Genomic DNA, 13,019 nt, shown 5'->3' with positions numbered 1-13,019 from the left:
AGGCTACCTACCTACTGTGTTTCCCTGAAAATAAGACGTAGCTGGACAATCAGCTCTAATGCGTCTTTTGGAGCAAAAATTAAATAAGATCCAGTATTATATGTATTATATTATTATATGACACTCGGTCATATAATATCAGGTCTTAATTTTTTCTCCAAAAGACTCAGGCTTCCATCTGTGCAGTCCCACAGGGCCCCATGCTTAGATGGGCCCGGCGCTCAGCTTACTGCCCTCTGTTGTTTTGCAACTCTTAACTTCTCAACAGGGACTTCGCATTTTCTTTTTATACAAGGCCCTGCAAATTATGCCTTTGGTCCTGGGTCAGTCTCTCAGCTCTTAGCCCAGCGTTGTATCAGCCATCCAACATCTGTTGGTTAAATGAACGAACAAAGGGTATAGCGTCATGAGCAATAATGAAAGGGTCTAGACTTCTGTTGTCTAGTCTTACATGCAGTAATGAAAAAGGAAAGTACTCCAACAAGGAGTTGCACGCACATGCCTTCCCGCCAGGCGCTTAAAACCCCACCCACAGCCCATGCGCCTTCTCAAACCGGTTCCAGCTGGATTCCTCACAGAAGCTCAAACGCCAGAAAGAATCCCAGCCCTTTCCCAGGCCGCAGCCAATCCCCACAGCTCCTTGAGTTCCGAAACCGCAGCGTGTTCTGATTAGCTGACAGAGTTGGTCGGAGAGGCTGATTGGTTGGCAGAATTAGCTGGGCGGGGTTGCACCCGCTGGCAAGTGGGTGGAGCGGGAGGTTTGTCGCCGGGCGGCGGAGCGGCCACTGCGCAGGCGTGGATGGAAAAGGATCCACAAACAAACAAAACCCACCACCCTGAAGCCTCCGGCTCTTCCCCGCCCACCTTTACCTTGTGTGGGGTCTCCCCACTCCCTGTCGCCCGGCTTTCCCCGCCCCCGTCAACGTCCGGGCACGTCCCCCTCGTGGTGCGGGCCACGCAGGGCCCTGCACTTAACCTCTGGCCGCCTGGCTTGAATTTAGAGGCTGGGACAGCGCGGGCGGCGCGAACACCCGGCGGCGGGCAGCAGAGGAGGGAGCCCGGGCCTGCGTCCTCGGCTGGGCCGACGATGACTTGCTACCGAGGCTTCCTTTTAGGCAGCTGTCGTCGCGTGGCGGGCGGCCGGGCGGCGGCTCTGAGGGCCCCGGGCGCGGAAGGCCCCGCCGCGCGGCCGCGTCTCGGCAGTGACTGCGGCGGCCGGCGGCACCTGGGGCACGGTCAGCCGCGCGAGCTGGCGGGCTGTGGCAGCCGCCCCGACGGCGGCTTCCTCCCGTCCCGGGTGGTGGTGGTGGCGAAAACCACCCGGTACGAGTTCGAGCAGCAGCGGTACCGTTATGCGGAGCTCTCGGAGGAGGACCTGAAGCAGCTGGTGGGTCCCGGCTGCCCTCGTTGTGTCTGGGCTCGGTCCGGCCCCGGGATGACCCTCCTTCCCGAGGCACCCTAGATGCATTGCCTGCCACGCTCGCTGTCCCCCACTCCCTCTGGCTTCGCTCGTAGCCCCCTCCCCCCGCCTCTGTGTGTGTGTGTGTGTGTGAGTGTGAGACAGAGAAACTGAGAGGGAGAGAGTGACTGTGCGGAGGTCCCCCTCCCCCCCACGGCGGGGTCGTCTCGAGGAGGCCTTGGGGGATGAGGGGCTCCCACAGTCAGAGGGGTTTTGGAGTCATTTGTCCTCGCCACCCCCACCACCTTGGGGATAGCAACAATAGGCCCCAAGAAAGGTGGGCCGGTGACTGACGTCTGGACGCTCTGGGAACAGCTCCCCAGGCCTGGAGAAAGGGGGGCGCCGCTGCGGGAAGTGGAAAAGAGGGCGAAGGTGCCACGGACACACCCCCTTTTACGCTGTAGGACTGCGAGTCCTGGGATCCTCCGGAAAGCGGCATGGGCGAGCCGTTTCCATGCTGGAACGTGGTGGTCAGTTTATTTTAAAAGCACAGGTGTCTCTGGTACTGGGAAGAGCAAGGAGAAAATTTGACTTTGAATATATGTTAAGTAGACAAAGGGCAAGCAAACCTGGCAATTATGAAATAAAGAGCCTACGTCTATAATGTAGCAATATCTCCACAATAGACTCTGTTTGATACAGGTATTAATATTTTTGCAAGGTATATAAATCCACCCAAGGAAGAAACCCTGAATATTATCCCCCTTCCCTCTCTTTTTGAAACTTCTGATCCCATGTCCTCACTGACCAACTTGAGGAAAAGGAGAGTGAGGAGGCTGCTACGAACAATATGTCCAGAAAAATCTCCATTGGAAATCTTTTCTTGTTGATGTTGGGCAACAAAAGGCTTTGGAATTAATTGCCTACCATAATCTTGTAGAATTCTGTACAAGGGTAGACAGCTTGTTCTAAACGATGGTTTGTGATCTTCAGCATTTTTTGTGTGTAATATTTTGTAGAGGTATCCAAATAAAATTGTAAATTATCTTTGCTTAAGCACTGAATCTATTTTCAGCATTAAACTTCTTGATTCTTCAATGAGTCCATTGAAGAGGGGCCCTGCATTCATCTGATGGAAATGCTAGGTGCAGATTTTTCTCTTCTTTCCCTAAGTGTTTGAAGGTGACAATTTATAGAAAACAGTCGTCCCATTTAAAGACTAAAGCAACAACAGTTTGAGCAGGAAGTTGGAGTAGTTTGTGTTAGGGTGTGAAATTGGTGGTGAGGCAGGGAGTAAGTTCAGAAGGCAGGTGTTTTCTGATTTTGAAAAGAGGTATGTCCTTTGGGTTGTACTCCTACTAATTTTGTAAGATCTACTTTTTAGAAATTGTCAAATGCTATATACCCATAAATATGTTCCTCATACAACTTTAAGGAAGCCTTCCACAACAATGAAAACAAAACAAACATTGGGGGGTCAGGAGCTTGGAGTTCTAGGCCCAGGTTCTGTGTAGTTAACTTCTCAGGAGTCCATTTAACTTCTCTGGGCCTTAGGGTGAAAACTACTTTTTGTGAGTACTGTCAATTTTCAAAGTGCTTTCACCTGTTTCAGTATGTGGACTACTAGGGTTGGACTAGCTAGCCTCCAGGCCCTAGAAGAGCTGGCATTTTGAAACTCTGAATAACTTTATCAAGGACTCAAAAAAATGGATGGCATCTAGATAGATTAATTCTTGGACTTCCGAACTAGATTGCCACTAATCAAAACTTTTTAAATGTAAGCAAGTAAGTCTTTAAAAATCGAACTGCCTCGTGTACCTGCTCAACATCTGAAGAGAAATCTAACGTAAATATTTGTCTATCACTAGGTAATGCTGTTCAGGATAAGAAAACGAAGTAAAACTTCTGGACTATAGAACACCGTTTTGAAATAGTTGTCATTTCAATTAAATTTTATTGTGTTAGTTCCTTACTGATTTGAGTTTTATCATTTATGTCAAGGTCAGTATTTAAAATAAAATAGCATTAGGTGGAGCCCAGACAGGTCAAAGAATACAAGGCTGTGAAGTTCTAAAATGGGATTTTGTATTACAAATGAAAAGGTGATTAGTATTTTTTTGCCATTTTTTGGGGGATAAAGGATACTAAGGTATATGAATTGTGTGAATTGGGTATAAAAGAAAGTGGCTAAGTACTTGAGTCTTCTGGCACCATGGCTGCTTTGTCTATAGTGTCATGGTAACAGGAAGTTTTATTATCAGAGGGTTCTCTTGGTGGCTGTGGTTGTTTTTTTGCAAATTTATCTGTACTAAGTTACTGGTTAAAATGGAAAATGAGGGGTGGAAGGCAGTATTTTATATCCTGAAGGCTCATGGTTTTCTAACTTTATAGAAACATAAACAATCAGAGGGAATACTTCTTAGTTGATAGAGCATGTACAAAATAGTTTTACATCCTTCAAACTGTGTCAAAGTTTGATTTTCAGTTACTCTTTCTTATTGGTTACATTGCCTAATTTTTAAATCTTGGTTTTCCTTTCCCCTAACTAATGAATGACTTTTCTTGTGAATAGAGGATTTCTAGAAAGGATTTTACCTATACTGCATGCAAGGACTAATTCAATTGTTATTACAATTTACTCACATAAGAGAGATAGCTATTGGCAAATGTGGAACTTTTATTAATAGGGTCCAAGAGACTCAGATTATATACCTGTAGATGAATCAAAGCTAATTGGAAAGGGTTTTGACGTCGTAATCATATCTTATTGGCCAAAAAGGTTTTATTTAAAAACGTTTTTATTTATACCAAATAAGAAATGAGCAGTTTCCGCTCTCTTCTTCCCAAACCCCAAATCTTACAACCTCAGGTGCAAATCCCTGTAATAGTTTCCATTATAGGTTTTTTTAAAAAAAAATGTTTTCAAAATGGGATAGAATAATTTTCATTTAGCATTCCTTCTATTATAGGGTTAAACTATTCCTAGTTGTTGCCTTCTTAGCAGATTTGGGAGTTGTAATGCCTTGGATTTGGTTTCCCTTACTCTTCTTCCTGAAAACAATGGTGTAGCTTGGGTTGTAGTTCTTGAGCAGATACTACTTTTGCCATGTGGTGTGCAATGAGTGTAGTGTATGCAATGTGAGTATTTATCAAATTAAAGAACATGATCTGCAGTACTGCCAGAGCCTTCTAACAGAAACCTCATTCCTCTCAAATCTTCCAGACACAGGCACCAGAGTGGTCTATCTAAAGTAAACATCTTGGCCACTCTTCTGTTTAGAACGCCTCAAAAGCTCCCCGTGACCTGTAGGGTCACCTAGAGAATTTGTTAAAATGCAAATGCCTTAGCTGCCTGTAAGAGTCCGATTCACTTTGTGAAGAATTCACTCTCTGAACCACAACCTTAAGGTTGCTGACTCAGCATTTTTTTTAACTGGTGCCCTGGGTCTGCAGGTGGTCCCTGGATTCTTTGAGAAACACTGCTATAGGTGAACCTTTGTGATCCTTAGTGTGCCAAACAAGGCCCTTCATGAATTGACTCCTGTCTACTAGTTGAACTTCATTTCTGATCAATTCTTGTCTTCTGTTTCATTCCAGAAATAATCTATATATTCAACATAGTGAAATATTCTTTTTCTTTGTCTCATCTCTTTTTACTCAACAGCATATTTATTTAAGCTATTCTGCACCTTGTTCTTTTTTTCAGTAGTATGTATAGTACTTCATTGTGTGCAGATGCCTTAAATTTATTAAAATACTTTCTGTAATTAATAATATTTGTGTTAATTCCTACATGTGTGAATCAAGCTGTAAGTAAATACCTAAAACTGGAATTGCTGAGCCAAAAGGCATGTGCATTTGAAATTTTCATAGGTAATTGCCAGATTGCTTCCCTTAGAGGCTGTACCAATGTATACCTTCTCCGGGAATGAAGGTACTTGGTTTTCCATCAACAGTTTATATTTGGGGGTCTTTGCCAACCCGGTAGTTGAAAATGGTATTTTAGTGTGGTTTCATTTGCATCCCTCAGTGTCTTTACCTTTGTAGCTGCCTTTGCTTTCAGTGCCCCTCCATCCTCTAGCCAATTTCTCTTCTTCCTTTGAGGTCGAGCTCAAACATTACTCTCACAGGAAGTCATCTGTGGTGACCTTGCTGTGCCTCTCTCTGGTCACCAAGGTTGTGTTAGGTATTCTTCACTATCTTCTTCATGATGCTTAGGTTTTTTATCTTTCCACTTTAGAACATAATCTGTGATGATTTTCTTCTCTAGACTTGAGGTCACAACAGATTGCATCTCATTAAATCTTATTGTAGCTATAAGGGTTCCACGGGAATACAGAGACGGGAGAGAATAATACAGCGAAGGGCAGAAATGAAGGGGAAGAGAAGACCTTTGAATTTTTTTTTAACTTTTAAGGAGACTTCTTAGTGATCTTATTAAAGTTTAGATTTTCAGTTATGAAATATTTCTACTATATAAAACAGTTTCAAAAAGTAACTAGACTCCATGTGTTGAACTATCTAGACTTAACAGATGTTAATTTTGTTATATTCAGGTATTTTGAAAGGAAATGTAGTTATGACTAAAACCCCATCCTTTCAATTTTCCGCTTCCCTGTCTCCCTAGAGGTAACCACTAGCCTGAAGTTGTTATATATACCTTTCGCATGCATACATTATATTTGTTAATATGACTGTGTCCATAAAAAGTATAATATTTTGTATTTCTTTAAAAAGTTATATCAATAATATATTCTTTAGAATATGTGCCTATTTAGAAATTTGCTTTTCTTCACTATTGGTTTAGAAACTTATCCATGTTGATACATGTTGATTCATTTTAACTGTTGTATAGTATTCCATTGTTTATATAGTTAGGTTTCCAGTTTTTTTCACTGTTTTTAAAAAATGCTGCAATTAGAAGTACAAATAACTTTTCCATAGGCATTGAACCATCCCCTAATTCCCCACAATCTCATCAGCACTTAGTAGACTTTAATATTTTTGGCAATGCGATGAGTGAAATGGTATCTTTCAATTTTAGGATATTTTAATTAAATATTGAAGAATAGGGAAGAATTTATATGTGAAGGGGGAGAGAACAGTACTAGCAAGATAGTGGTGAAATTCATCTTTTTGACAATAAAAACTCAAACGTTTTTGACTATAATCCGCAGCCAAAAATTTTACCACGACTTAGTACATACACTCATATTTGAAATAAAAGATAACATGAAACAATTTAGTCTTGTTACATGTAGTACGGTTTATTTTCTCTTTAATAATAATGCTGGTGTGATTGATGTAGCAACCATGGTAAGAGTAGTTTTAAAATTGCTTAAGAGCATGTACGAAGTTTGGACAATTAAGTTTGCAAACTCATCCTAGAAAAAGTGCTACATACCTCATTGCTGAATATCACTACGGTCACCTTTGAAGCACTCCCCTTGGGAAGCTATCACTGACGCCAGCGCCTAGTCCACCCTTCAAAGCAATTTTGGAACTCTTTTTCTGGAATGGCCATCAGAGCTGTCATATTACCCTTGATGTCCTGAATGTCATCAAAATGTCTTCCTTTCAATATTTCCTTTATCTTCGGGTAAAAAAAGAAGTCATTGGGGGCCAAATCAGGTGAGTAGGGAGGGTGTTCCAATACAGTTATTTGTTTACTGACTAAAAACTCCCTCACAGACAGTGTCGTGTGAGCTGGGTCATTGTCGTGATGCAAGAGCCATGGATTGTTGGCGAAAAGTTCAAGTCGTCTAACTTTTTCCCACAGCCTTTTCAGCACTTCCAAATAGTCAATTTGGTTAACTGTTTGTCTAGTTGGTACAAATTCATAATGAACAATCCCTCTGATATCAAAAAATGTTAGCAACATGCTTGGAACAAGTTCGCGAACTTGACTGTCAGACCTTGTATATTGAGGCTAAACATGTAGGTTGGATCTTATAAGGTGTTGGGTGTCATGTGAAGGAGTTGGTTTTATCTCTTAGTGGTTTTCAGTTTTTAGCAGCAGCATGCAATCCTTGACCAGCCCTACTCTTTTCACACAGGAATGTAGTGATGAGGGTCAATTTTTTTGAGACTTTCGCATTCTGGGAGTAGTATGAAAGCAGGCTTCTGGTAGTGTGGTTAGGTTGGAGAAATGGGAAATAAAAACTTAAAGAAAAAACTGGTTTAGAAATTCTGGAAGCAAGCTGTTGCCTGAAACCAGGTAAGAGTTGATATTGTCCAGAACTGAAGCAGTGGCATCATGAATGTAAAGGACAGATTGGGGATACAGTTTACACACTATAATTATTGGGCACCACTGATTGGCTGTGGAGATTGAGTGTGAGGGGAGAATTAAAGGTGACATCTGGGTTTATTCTGTTGACTAGGTAAATGAAAGTATTGTTGACTGATACATGGGACTCGAGCAAATTTGAAGGAGGAGTATATAATCAGATTTAGATGGTTTTGGGGAGAGGTACTTGATCTACCTGTGGGTAGACATAAAGGTAAGGACTTGAAAATTTGAGCCTGTAGCTCTAGAAAAAGCCTTGAGCTAACAGTATAGATTTCATAATTACTTTTGTATACTTGGTAGATCAAGTCCCTGGAGTGAGGAGGTAACTCAAAATGAAGTGGGAGCAGATAAGAAGCCAAAGATGGAACCTTGAGCAATACCAACATATCAGGGAGTAGGTAAACAGAATTAAAAAGATGAATGCAGAAGTGGGAAGAGAACAACAGGGAAAGTAAAAGTGAGAGCCTGGGAGAAAGGATAAGTGGAATAGAAATGATCCAAAATAAACACCAAATGTTATATATCTGAAGAAATACTTAGGATTCACTGCACTAGGCCTGATCATGCTATGTGAATGTAGTTTGCTTTCTAGCTGCTAATTAGATGCCACTAATCCTTTTAAGGCAATTTTGAGAAACACTCAGTGCCATTTAGTTAAGTGTGTAAACGTTTAAGAGTGCTTAAATTATGCTAATGAGTTTACATGTCAAACTGTCATTGTCTCAAAAGTTTGTGCATTTCTTGTGTTATATTTAAAAAGACCTATTGACATCCCTTACTGAGCTTTCATAGAAATTACATTGAGTACGAAGTAGTAACATTCAACTGACAAGACAAGTTTTTAAAAGTGATATTTGTAAGAAACTCAGTTTTGGTCAAGTGAAAATGTCTGTGATACTTAAAAATGTTTGGGCCACTTAGAAAATAGCATGCCTATCACATCTGACCTTAAGGTATGGTAAATTTCTGTTCATTGAGAATCCTCCTTTTTGCTTTTCATGCTGTATTGTGTTTTAACATCAGATTTTCCTTGGATGTGGTGATGGTTTTGGGAGATTTTGTAGGAGAAACTGTTGCTTACCCTGAAATGTATCTGTTGATTTTTTAGATTCACACTGCTTTTTCCATGTATCCTGGTGCATGATCTTTTAAAAGAATTTTTTTTTTTTAATGCAGATAAGAACTAAAAGAAGGTTTTGGGAAAAAATAAATACTTTGTCACAAATATCTAAGATGTAGCATTGTAAAATTGAGACTGTTCTAAATTTCAGTAATTTCTCTAACCTAAAATTGTAAAACATTTTACAAAGAAGTCGTGTTTTTTTGTCTGATTAAAGTGTTTTTAAATCCTTGAAGTCTTATTTTCAGAGGAATAGCTTGAAATACTTAACAGCCTTTGAAAACTTTTTTAAGTTTCAAAAAACTTAAAAATGTAAGGGACACTTGAATAGTGATTAAGACTAGTTGATGCTTTTTACGTGATTTTTAAAAAAATGCCTTATCTTTCGTCGGCCTAGTTTAGCCAGTCCATGTTAATGAAGCTTCCTGGCCCAACCAGCTAGATCTTTAAAGAAAACAACTAATATAAGAACTTGTATTCTCTAAATTTATTGAAGCATGAGTTATTAGAGAAATAATTCACAAGAAGAAATTTGGGAGCAAGAATGTATGAAATGACATTTGTACTCCAATATTAGATGTTCTGATGCTAAGTGAACTTTGTATTTAGATTTGGAATTTTCAAGTTGTAGGAAAACTTATTAAAATCATGGGAAACTTCAAGATTTTTTATAGTTTTCCAAAATTATTTTCCCCATAAATTCAACCCCCTTCATTATCTCAAACCAAAATTTCCTAACACTCAACTGCTGAGTAATCTTAATTTTCTGAGAGTTAGGAAGTAAGCACCAAAGCTTCTGAACCAACAGACTAGAATATACAGTACCCACACATTAGGGTTTACATCTTGTTCATGGGTACATGTTCTATATTGTCCAAAAATTGGAACATAAGATACAACTCTGGGCTGGGAATTGAAGTCTGAGGGCCATCTACCCTTAAGTTTTATTTATAGCAGGTTGGAAGCAGTAAATTTGATAAAAGTTATTCCAATAGACTTAAGGAATTAGTTCTCATTAACCTTAGCAGTTTTCAGTGCCCCATTTCATACATTTGAGCTCAACTAATGTTTAAATGAACATAGTAGGCGATCAAATATTTTTATGAATAAATTTAATTTTGTAGAGCTTAATTTCTGGCTGTGTAAAGTGTTCACTCTTGAAATGGTCTCAAGAGATATAATTATTGTGACAAAATAATATAGCATGATCACTAATCTAGAAAATCAGAGCTTGATATTGAGCATATTAATTTGAAATCCCTGTTAGATATCCAAGGAAAGATGTCAGATACACAGCTGGCTGCATTCATTTGGAGCCCTAAAGATAGGCCAGGGTAAGAGAGAGCAGTTGGGAGCCATCAGCATCCAGCATAAAGATCTATTTTAACGAAAGTCTTAAACTAGAGAGTCCCCGGGGAGAGAGAAAAGATGAAAAGCTTTGTGATCCATATTTTTTGAGATACTGTTAGTGCAGTTTTAGTTGGTCTGTAGTTGGGTAATGAGAGTAATAATCTGAAGGTTAATGCTATGTTCATCTATATTCAGAAATTCTACTGTTAGAACAGTTTTTCAAACTTCATATATGTTGATTTGTGGATTAAATGAAGGCAATTATTGTCTTGGTCCCTGCTTTCCTTAAAAAAAATATTCTTGTCATTGGTTTGCTCTGTCTAAATATAATGAGACTTATATCTAGGCTTTAAACTGCTGTACAGGCTGTCTGATCTAGTGTATCTTTGTGAATTGTCATCTATTAATTTTCAAATAGCCAAATGGGTTGGTCCTCAGCTCTTTTGAGGAGCATACATTTCCTTTTAGATTATAGGATGAGGGCAAATGTATTTTAAAACTCTTAACCCAGTACTCATAAGATTGGAAAGGTAGACATTAAAATATTAGCACGAATTATCCTGGGGTAATAAGATTATGTGTAATTAAAATTTTCTTTATATATGCATCTTCCATGCTGTTATAACCTTCTTTAAAAAGTAAAATACATATTAAAAATGCTATCTAAAAATTAGGTTTACTTTATAATTCAGTAAGTAATTTAAAACAAAAGAATATATTTAAGATTTTATTTTGGACAGGTACTTGAAAAACTGGTTTTGTATCATAAACAGACAAGGCCTGGGAATTTGGAGAAGAAAAAAAATAACATGCTTTTCAATTCTAGCGTTTACTCTGGTGGACAGATTTCCTACTTGGTTAAATGGATGTTCGTTGATATTTCTAAACTTCTCTCCCAACATTTCACTTTATGGATTATTTAGAAGACATACTTTAAAAGGAGAATATTAATGGTAAAATAGTGACATAAAATATCACTGTAATAGACTAAGAAAGACAATTCTTGAAGGGTATGTTTTTCTATCTAAAAGTTATTTGTTCTGAGGGAGCTAACCAGGACGGATTGCATAGAGTAAATGCCAAATAGAGTTCATAAATCTAAACGCAAGCGAGCTGCAAATCCAAGTGGAACAAAGGTCAACTAACTGACTTCTAAAATATTAGTTTATCTTTGGTCTTCAGGTAGCCATATGCAATATGTTAAAAATCCATTTAAATAAGGAAAACACTCAAGCTGTAAAACATGCAAATTTTGAGATACTGTTGACTACAGGATTCAGGAAACTTAAAGCTGTATTAAAACCAAATTATGATTTTCTGAAATCAACTTTCCAGTTCACTTTAAACAACTTTCACAGCTCATCATTAAAATGTGCCTTCCAAAAAAAAAAAATCCTGTTCTATTTTACAGAGGACTTTTTAAAGAAATATAACATAATATGTAATATACATCATGTAATAAGATAAAATTTGTTTTATTTTGATGTAGCTTGCATTGAAAGGCTCTAGCTACAGTGGACTGCTTGAACGACATCATATTCACACCAAAAATGTAGAGCATATTCTAGATAGTTTACGGTAAGTCCGTGGGATTGGACTTTGGGTGGGCTTTTGTATTCAGGAATTCCTGGTTTTCTTTTTGCTAGCAGCTAATCATTAAATTTTTAATCAATATTGCCATCAAAAATCATTTTAAGAAAATTATATTGTTAATGGACTTGATTATTATAGTGTTTCTAAGGGAATTTTTATCGTACTCTGAAAACTGCACGGATTTTGAGTTATTTGGTCTGCTCAAGAAGTGTCTTTTCTACAAAGAATTCTGTACGCAGCAGCCGTCAACTGTATGTGTAATGTTTTATTTCTTAAGCAGAATACTGGATTATATGGTTGTTCATTATAATCTTTGAATGTCTAAAAATTATCATTATAGAAATTGAGTTACTTTGGGACTAAATGTAGTCAGTGAATAAATTTATGTGTATACAGGAGACTCAGTGTGAGAACATGCAAATTAGAAAGTTTTCAGTCACTCTTCCGGTGTCTGGCATTTAGCGACTGTTTGCTGAATTTAAAATAATGGCTGTTCAGTTTTATCATAAAAAATTGCCTCTCAAGGTGTTAGTCTTCTGGGCTATTTTTGTATTAATGAATTTTAGTATTCGAAAGAGTAGAGAAAATGAAATGAAATTCTAGTCAATATTGCTATTTGTCAGGAGCTATAAAGGATGTTTTTAAAGCACATAGAGATTTAGAGTGGTCATTAACTTTCAGTTTATTCTTATGCTTCCTGACTTAACGTAGTTAATTGGCTGTTGTAATTAGGAGAAAATGAAGCTAATCTTACAAAGCTAAACATTAATTTGTTTATAAAACAGAATTGTTTACTTTACATATCCATTGTAGTAATCTACCTCTCAAAAAACATACTCCTTTATGTTATTAGTAGAAATTTGATATATATATAACCTTTACTTTTTTGTCTTAGGAATGAGGGAATTGAGGTTCGTCTAGTAAAGAGGAGAGAATATAATGAAGAAACTGTTCAATGGGCTGATGCTGTCATAGCTGCTGGAGGTAATACTTTTACAGAAGTAAAGATGTGGGAACACAGAAACGCTCTTTAATGCTATTTCCAAACACCCTGTGGTCAAGCTGTAATGAAGCCTTCAGTGTCTCCTCTACGAAGAGGTAATTCTGTACGCAGCAGGCTTCAACTGTATGTGTAATGTTTTATCTCTTAAACAATACTGGATTATATGGGTGTTCATTATAATATTCTTTGAATGTCTAAAAATTGTCATTATAGAAACTTCAGTGAATTTGGATCTTTGGGATCAGTTTAAAAAGATGTGCTT

The 13,019-nt window shown here is 38.4% G+C and overlaps 1 protein-coding gene across 2 annotated transcripts in view; it reads left to right on the top strand.

Annotated features, from left to right (window-relative positions):
* The first annotated feature begins 781 nt into the window (after nucleotides 1–781).
* NADK2 (NAD kinase 2, mitochondrial) overlaps nucleotides 782–13,019 on the top strand; it is a 42,085-nt gene continuing 29,847 nt past the window's right edge. For both annotated transcript variants that reach the window (XM_033110955.1, XM_033110954.1), the window contains exons 1-3: nucleotides 782–1,387; nucleotides 11,651–11,739; nucleotides 12,650–12,738. In XM_033110955.1, coding sequence (XP_032966846.1) covers nucleotides 800–1,387; nucleotides 11,651–11,739; nucleotides 12,650–12,738 — 766 coding nt within the window. In that variant the 5' untranslated portion in view covers nucleotides 782–799. The remainder of the gene's footprint in view (nucleotides 1,388–11,650; nucleotides 11,740–12,649; nucleotides 12,739–13,019) is intronic.

This window comes from Rhinolophus ferrumequinum, chromosome 7 (genome assembly GCF_004115265.2).
Source record: "Rhinolophus ferrumequinum isolate MPI-CBG mRhiFer1 chromosome 7, mRhiFer1_v1.p, whole genome shotgun sequence".
NCBI classification, from domain to species: Eukaryota; Metazoa; Chordata; class Mammalia; order Chiroptera; family Rhinolophidae; genus Rhinolophus; species Rhinolophus ferrumequinum.
This window is presented reverse-complemented; position numbering and strand designations above follow the sequence as displayed.